General features: G+C 46.4%; 2 protein-coding genes across 2 annotated transcripts in view; both read right to left on the reverse strand.

Moving 5' to 3' along the window:
• LOC102880101 (protein ZGRF1) overlaps positions 1–5523 on the reverse strand; it is a 42000-nt gene extending 36477 nt beyond the window's left edge. The window contains exons 1-3 of the mRNA XM_025050916.1: positions 5390–5523; positions 4494–4564; positions 2891–2956 (exon numbers count right to left, since the gene is read on the reverse strand). Coding sequence (XP_024906684.1) covers positions 2891–2956; positions 4494–4564; positions 5390–5408 — 156 coding nt within the window. The 5' untranslated portion in view covers positions 5409–5523. The remainder of the gene's footprint in view (positions 1–2890; positions 2957–4493; positions 4565–5389) is intronic.
• LOC112484607 (protein ZGRF1-like) overlaps positions 5168–8782 on the reverse strand; it is a 14915-nt gene continuing 11300 nt past the window's right edge. Inside the window, exons 7-8 of the mRNA XM_025050917.1 lie at positions 7942–8778; positions 5168–7628 (exon numbers count right to left, since the gene is read on the reverse strand). Of these exons, the coding sequence (XP_024906685.1) occupies positions 7609–7628; positions 7942–8778 (857 nt within the window). The 3' untranslated portion in view covers positions 5168–7608. The remainder of the gene's footprint in view (positions 7629–7941; positions 8779–8782) is intronic.

The raw sequence follows: 8782 nt of genomic DNA on the forward strand, positions 1-8782 counted from the left end.
GTCAGGAATGCCGTACCTGTGACGGCATTTCACATCTCCACGCAAGAGCTCCTACGAGCCAAACAAATACAGCCGACCGCTGGACAACACGCACGGACGGCTCAGGCCGACGGCACGCGGGTCTTCCCAACGTGCACCCAGCCGGCCCCCTACCCAGCCCGCTGCAGCTGGGAGGGTGCTGACCCCCGCTGGGAGGGTGCTGACCCCGCTGGGAGGGTGCTGACCCTGCTAGGAGGGCGCTGACCCCCCTGGAAGCCTGCAGGGGGGGCTGACCGCACGCCGGGTGCTCTAGGCCCTACGTAAGGGTGCAGCGCCCGCCCTTGCAGCCAGCGAGCTGCTCTGGAGTCGAGGCCCCACACGGGCTTCCGGCTGCGGAGGGTGGCGCTCTGGCCAGCCTTGCTCGCCCACCTACTGCAACCTCTAGTCTCTACGCTGTGACAACCCGAACCATTACTGGGGGAATGAGAAGATGGGGGGGGGGTGAGGAACACGTCACTACAATGCGGAGAACGCATCAATAAAACACTGCGCAAATGTCAGTTCTTGCCACGATCTGTGCTCACAATGGCATTCCAGCCCCATTCCCAGCACGTTCGTGTGTGGAAACCGTTTGGCTAATTCTAAATGTATGTGCAAAGGCAAAAAGGCAAGAACAAGTGGGAGGATCTAAAGTCACGTGAACACACCCTTTGTAAGATATAGAAACTTCCAAAACCACAGCCCAACGAACCAGAACAGAAAGCACAAACAGACCCCCAAATACATGGACACCTGATTTATGGCAAAGGGGGCAATAAAAAGGAATTGAGAAAAGAGCTTTTTCAGTAAGTGGTGCTAGGCCACCTGGATGTCCCTATGGAAAAAATGTGAAACTCCCATCTGTACCTCAATACACAGAAATCAATCGCAGGTGAACGGTAGATGAAAATACGAAAGGCGAAGTGGTAAACCGTCTCCAAGGTAATGAGAGAATATCTTCAGGACCTTGGGGTAGAGAGAGAATTCTCAAACAAGACATGGAAGCACTAGTCACAAAGGAAACAGCAGATGAACTGTATCACGTCAAAAACTATAAACTTGCATTCATCGAAAGGCATTATGCAGATGTCAAGGTCGGGAAGATACGTGCAACATACACAACCAACAATGAGTAAGTGCATGTATCCAAGATATATAAAGAATTCTAGAAATCAATAAAAAATACACCCATCAGTTAGAAGCCTAGCACGAAGCCGAACAGCCACGTGACTGAAGAGGCGCACGGCAAGAGCCCGGCCTCACTGCTGGGTGGGAAATGCGCACGAAACACGAGGACACGCCACCAAGCTCCCACCCGCACCCACCAGAATAACTAAGTTCAAAACGCAATGTCAGCAGCAGGCACGCGTGAAGGGGTGGGGGGCAGGGGCGCTGTGAGCTCGACGACACGGGGAAGCAGTCTGGCCGGAGGGCCTCGGCGTGAACACAGGCGGCTCCACTGCTGGGTGGCAGCTTGCACGGTGAGCAGAGCGTGTCGCACGTGCACGTGCTCGTCACAGCACACGACCTGCAGCAGCACTGTCGGTAACCGCCCCGAACACAGACAACCCGAGCTGCAGCATGCACAAGCTGGGGTGCGTTCACACACTGCGACGCCACGCCAGCCACGAGGATGGCCGGACACAGCCTCGGGCTGCAACGTGGATGATGTCGAACAAAAGACACAAAAAACACACTGTGTATCAGACCATAAAATAAAATTTTAAAAGCGAAACAAATACATGGTATTAGAAGCCAAGACGGGGGCTCTCTTGGGAGAGAATGGGGCGGGTAACGACCGGAGGGGGTGCTTCCGGGGGCTGTGGACCCTCTGTCCCCAGTGGTGGAGTTCACTTTCTGGTAATTACTGAGCTGTGCACTTACGGTCTGCGTCCTTATTTTCTATGTACATTACAAAATAAAAGGAAAAAATTTTAAAAATATGTTTTAAACAGATACTGTTTCGAACACATGCATATCATTCAACTCGTATTTTAAAATTAGAATTTCCTACTACAGTGAGTTTTAAAGATTCATCAGCGTAGTACCTTCTCTGCTGGAGCAGCTCCTTTCCTGTGTGCGGAGACTGTACTCACAGAACTAAGGTGAAGGTGGCATTAATGCCCCCTCAAAGAGCACCCAGACTTTAAGTGGTGAGAGCTCCTCCTGTCACTGATATTCATGAGGTCGTTGCAGAGAGATGTCGTAAGCCATCACGAAACACAAACGCGCCCCCGTGTTAATGCTGAAAAGATTAAAGTGGTTGTTTTGCAAGACCATGAGACCTGTTCCGTTACTGTGAGATTACCACAAATTTTTAAAAAATATGTGACATCGACTTCAAGTGGCAACTCATTCCGGAAGGAACGAGTGTTTATTTGCTGTTTATACTTTGTGATAATTGTCCTTGAAAATGTTCAAATCCTATTTTTTCAAACAAAAAAACAGTACGAATGTGATCATTTGTAAGCTAAATTATGCAGCTGCTGACAGTTTATGAGTTTATATATTTGATCTTGCTACATAAGGGTGATAAATGCTTGAGTCACTACAGGGGTTTTGTCTTGTTTTGTTTTAGGCAACAGAGGCGCAAGCCCAGCTGTCACTGTCAACGACAATTCTTGGATTAGGTAATGCTTGCAAATCTGCAAAATTAGCTTTATGCTAAAAGGTTTGTTATTTACCAAATCCTATAGACCACATAGGACATTTATACAAAAGAAAGCAGGTTCATCTAAATACATATAATGGGTTAACTAATTACAAATGAGTTTGAAAACGGGCAATATAAAATGCAAACATAAAATTATATGCCATACTTCGCTATACACATACAACTTCCGGCTACTTGACATTTTGAAAGTTAACTCACCTGCAGAAATGAAAGGGACTCACGTGGTTCGGCTTCATTTTCTTTTGGCATCACAGGAGCCGGGCACTAAATTAAGATAAACCACAGGGAAAGGCAACTTACAAAACAAAACGTGAATTCCTACTAGACGTAAATACCAGAACACCACAACTAACAATCAAAGACAAAAACTAAGTGTTGATTAAACACCATGTTCACTTTGCGAGAATTTCAAAAGACCTGAATAGCACTGGTGAACATGAAGCAAAAGAAGTATTCATGTTATAAAACAGTAAGATCTTTAGACTTGACAATGTACACCAAGAACCTCAGAAAGCTGTTCTTAGCCTTTCCAGTTATCAGTTCCACTTCTGGGAGTAAAATCTAAGAAAATAACTTAAAATGTAAACAATGATTTATGTGTAAAAACATTTACTAAAGTTTTATTTACATAGCAAAATGCTGAAATTAATCTAAATGTTTAAAAATAGTGAACTTTTGTCCAAAGCATAGGATAACCACAGGATGAAATGGTAAGGATCCTTTAAAAGATATTTATGGTAAGTTTTAATAATGTGAGAAAATACAACATGGCATTAAGGGGAAAGGAAATAAAACTATTTGTACATATTGCTCTTACCATATTTTACAAAATAGGCTTTTAAAAAAAAAAAGCTGGAAATGTTAAAATTATCTCATCTCTGAGTGGTAGAGTAAGTTTTTTTTTCTTCACCTTTTTCTATATTTAAAAAAGGGGTGGAAAAAAAGATTCTTAAAAAAAAAAAAAAAAAGACCAGTAACATGGAAACTAGAGTAAGATAGAAATGGGGGCAAATGAGACATATAATGAAAGTGTCCCTCCAAAAATGCGAAGCGCCCCCTTGAGAAACACTAACCTAGATGACTTACTCTAAATTTCAGTGCATCCTGGTAACGCCGTCACTTTGTGTTAATACCACAAACTGCACCACAAGGCACCGTGGGTGCCACAGCAAACACCGGGGCCCATGACATGTTTTAAGCTGAAGGAAGCATTGTCCCCCGACATCTGTCAGATACCTAACAAACTACTAGGTCAAGGCAGTTCGGATCTCATGGCATTTCATTCCATGACATCGTATCTTTGCGAAGCTGGGCTTTGGGAAACTGCTAGGAGAAAAGTCAATTAACACATGAAAATCAACGTGGCACGAGAAAGCTAACCCACTCCGAGGTCTGAGAAGCTGTGCAGTGTCCCTGTGCACACATTCCGTAACTGTCTATTTAAAAATTAAATGCTTATGGGACCCATTCACAGGATATACATGAATCATATCACGTTGAAATTTCTTAAACTAACTCAATGTGATACGTCAATTGTATCTCAATGAACCTGGGACCAATAAAAACAGAACGCCTACTATGCTACTAGGACATAAAACTGGAGCTGCTCACTTCCACCGACTATGTAGTAAGTGGGCGCTGCCAGGTGTTCCTTCTGGCTGAGGGACGCAAAGAAAATATGAGAGCAAGGTGAGGCCACGAACCTATATGGCTCGTGACCCTCTGTTATTATAACCTCATTGCAAATCACAGGACATTCTATATCGAATAAAAGAATATCCTGATAGGAAAAATAACGCACCTGCTGAGGATTCCGGTTCAGAGGAGACTTGGGTCTAGCTTGTGAAACTGCCGCCATCAGGGGCTCCCCGGCTGTAACGGACAGAATCACATGACTTTCTTCATCACATGTTTAATAACAGTGCTCTCAGCTGTTCTCAATGTTTCTAACACTGAATGAAACAAGGAGCAGAACTCAGATTTTAAGACGCGGCCAAGCTGATAATTGCTGAGAAAAACGTCAATCGTTTTCCACACTCAGTGTGCCGGACGAGACAAACGAGACTCCCGAGAGGGAAGGTCCCCCAAAATAAGTAAACCAGGTAAACTCAGATTGAGACACACAGGGCTCTGTATCAGTGGGAGATATGACAGCAGTCATTTTAGAAAGGACGACCAGAGGGGCCTCTCCCGGGAAGTGACATGTAAGCTGAGGCCTGAGGACAAGAGAGCGTCAGCCACGCCAGGGCTCAGTGTCCAGGCGAGGGCAGGACAACAGACTGAGGGGCGGCGGGCGGCGGGCCTGCAGAGGGAGGGTGGCGAGGCCGCACACCTCACTGGGGATCTGATTAAAAAGCTATTTTTTCTTAAAAGAAAGAGTGCATATTCGATAATCTCAATTTCTTCTGTAGACACCAAGAAGATCATCATTTTAAAGTGATTATTACTACAAGAAAATCATAGCTGTATCTGGTATAGACTTCATTTTTAGCCAATCTGTTTATTTCTGTTTTCATTATTTTCCTGTTAGAAACTTAGAACACATTAAATGAAACAAAAATAAGTGGATTTCGGAACTTAATGTTATTCCAGAAGAGAGCTTAAAGGTGGCGCTGGGTGAAAATTGATGTTTTCCCTTTACTGCCTTCACTCACGAACAAAATTCTGAATTAACATTTCTAAGGTAAATTCCATCACCTCGCCAAAGCTTTAACATGCTGGAGAAAATGTTAACACTTTCACACGTCCTAAATTGATAATAAAGCTGAGTTTGCAGTTCTGTATAAAACTCTGTGAAGTCATTGGTTATATTCCAGTAAGTTCAATTTCCTGAGACTGTCTCCAGAAAACCAACTCGATCCTTTAGAGGAATATGTTTCCGTCAGGAGCATCGGTCCTCGTCTTTCAGACCCGGCCCACTCGCTACGCCGGGTGGAGGCCACGCGGACGGGCACGCCCAGGCGGGGACAGGGCGAGGGGACTCCCCTGGTCCCCCTCACACTGTCAACCTGCCCTTCAGGTCCCCTTGGTGCCACATTCCTCACGTCTGAGGCCAAGTTCTGGTGGTGACTGTGCCACTTAAAATGTGCCCTTCGCGCAGCGCCATCTAGTGTCGCCGAAGGCAGGGAGGCTGTGACGTCCCTTGTGGAGAAAACGCAAATGGCCTGAGTCACAGGAACCACTGGCCCGAGTTCGATGCTAATGAGTCAGCGATATCAATAAGGGTCTTTAAACAGAAATACACATAAGACACAGTTCCGTGTGGACTGGTGGAGAATGTTCTGGCCAGAGGTTTGCAAGAGCCCAACCCTGCATTTCCCTAAAAGCTTCAGCTCACTGGTGACTGGTGACCGGCTCCGTGTTCGTGGTGACTTCACACAGAACAGAGCTACTGCAGACAGCAAGGTCACATGTGACTGTCTTTTCCAAAGTGATGAGAAAAAAAAAGAATGCCCAGAACCAGATTCCACACTTCTTAAATCTTCACAGTAGAAATTTATATCCTCATGTGACGTTATGTATCTGCCCCAATTTATTTTTAATTTTCCTTATTTTTAATTTAAAAAATTAACAATTGTCATAAAATTTAACTACATTAAAAAACCATTTTAGTAAAAAGCATTCCTGAGGAATCCTTTGAGATATTCAAATAAGAGTTCAATTTTAACTTGAGCATCATAAGGTACACTGTTCATTCACGTTCGTGTGTACACAATATTTACTACATTCACTAACGCGTTCTATATTTTTCTTTTCAAAATTATTGTTGGCAAAATACCATAAAGTCAAATGACCAATGACATACTGAAAGAAAATATTTGCAACATTTATCATGGGTAAGAGGCTAATATTTCTAACATGTAGAACTCAAACAAATCATTAAAAAACTGGACAAGGAGTAGAACAGAGAGTACATGACAAAAGATACACAAATGATGTTTAAACATATGAAGAGGCTGTTTCGCTTGTAGTAATGGAAACACAAATTTAAAATACACTGTAATGCCATCTCTCATCTATTAGATTGGCACAAATTCAGAAGGTTGGCCCCGCACTCTGGGGCACAGCTGTGGACAAACAGGCAAGCTCACCCCGTACTGGGGAGGAAAGGGGGCTAACTTCTGGACGGGAGCTTTGAAGTGTCTATGAAGACAGTTACCCGGCCCTCAGGCACACCTCCAACAACACGCGGAAAGCCTGGTGTGTCACGGATGTACAGAAGGGGCCTCACTGCCACCGTATTCCTTATTCGTGACAGCAGAGCCCTGAGCCTGGCTGCATAGCTACTGTCATCCACACAGGAATCCTATGGCTGTAAACAAAGTGGGGAGGAGTCCATGAAAGACAGGAAGTGACTTCCAGGATCTATCACTAGAGAACAGCAGTTGAGGGACCAAGAATAGAGCACGGTGTCTTCTGTTCTACAAGGGACAAGAAGAACTTATACATGGAGCTGGTTATTTTTGCAAAAAGAATAACAGGCGTGACATCTTGGTTATCTACGGCAGACAGGAAAGGGAGGGATCTGAGGGTACACTTCCACCTAGCTTTGACTTTAACCGGGTTAATATCTGACATGGTCAGAAGAAATCAACGAGGACGGCCATAAAGCCCTCATTCTAAATATCACTGGACTTAACCGTATTCACATCAAATGACGACGTGATCACACAAGAGAAAGCGTAACCCGGTTAACTTTAGAAACTCGACCCCGTGCTCGCAGTAGGGTGTATTCTAAAACAAAGGAAAAAAGCTGCGAAGGGTCCGTGAATGTCACAAGTTGTTTTCTGCTGGCAGTGACGCCGGTGTAACAACCTGGAGACCGTCTGTGGGCACTGGAGGCGGAGGAGGCGAACGCGCTGAGCGACGGAGGGACTGGGAGCCAGGGCCCCTGCGCTGCAGGGACGAAGCAGCAGTTACGGACGAGGCGGGGACCCTGGGGTTCAGAGAGAATCACCATGAGCTCGTGACTCCGGGAAAGAAGTACCTCCTGACACAGGTCCATAGTGAAAGAGCACGTCTGCTTGCGTGTGCTGTGTGCCTGCGTGTGCATGTGACGCGTGGCCCTGAGGGGTGGCCTGAGGGGCCGCGACCGGAGGGAGACTCGCCTTGCACTGCACCTCCACGAGGCTTCCCTGAGGACCTGCGCCACCCACTCCTGCACCATGGGACCCTGCGCGGGGCCCCCGGGGCAGATGCCTCGCACCCCTCGGGCTACAGGGACTGTCAGAGCAGAGAAGCCGCCTCACCTTCGGGCCTGCTGTTGGGCGCACGCATCTGCGCAGCTCCCTGTCGTTCGCAGGCAGTTTTCTTTCTCAGTATTTCCAAGCCTTCTAAAGCCGAACCATGTTCCAACAATGACTTTAACAGGGAAATGTCAGTTACCGATCCAGAAGGTTCTGAAGAAGTCCTTGGACCACTCCAGTACCGTCTGCTTTCTCCTGCAGTATCTATCTCGACGTGGTTGTGGGGTACACTTATCACCCCTCCCAGACCTTTGGGTTCAGGAATCTGTGCTCCTGCGTCTTCAGGAACAGGCTGCTTTCCTCCCAGAGGGTAAAACCACGAACCGCAGACTTGGGGGTTTGACTGGCCAAGCGCAGCGTGTTCTTCAGAGTGATTCTGACTGGCATCGAATAGCTGGACACCACTGTCACCACCAGAGACTGTGGGCAAAACCTGTCCGTCATTTTGATCTAAGTCACCTCCTGCGGTAAAACAGTTGTTTCCAGGAGTCTGATTAGTGGCTCTGTTTAAAAAATGAGGAAAATGGAAATTCATGTTTATACCTTTCGGTTCTTTCGGGAGTGAAGCAAAACCATCATTACTTCCGAGTTTTGGGGTGGATTTACGGGCATCTTCATGATCTGCATACACATCATTGGTCCACCCCGACGAGTCAGAGCTGCTGAGCGTGTCCCCAAGTTCCCTGATGTCTCCTGCAGGGCCTCCAGCTTCCCAAGCACCTGTGTCAAAGCCTACACAAGTGTCACCACAAAACCCTGGTGGTGGAGCCTCTTTCGCAGGAATCGTCTCTGCGGGTTCACCAGCAGGCAAAGGCCAGTGTCCACGGCCACCCTCCCCGCAGCT

This window comes from Pteropus alecto, unplaced genomic scaffold, assembly GCF_000325575.1.
Source record: "Pteropus alecto unplaced genomic scaffold, ASM32557v1 scaffold17, whole genome shotgun sequence".
Classification (NCBI taxonomy): Eukaryota; Metazoa; Chordata; class Mammalia; order Chiroptera; family Pteropodidae; genus Pteropus; species Pteropus alecto.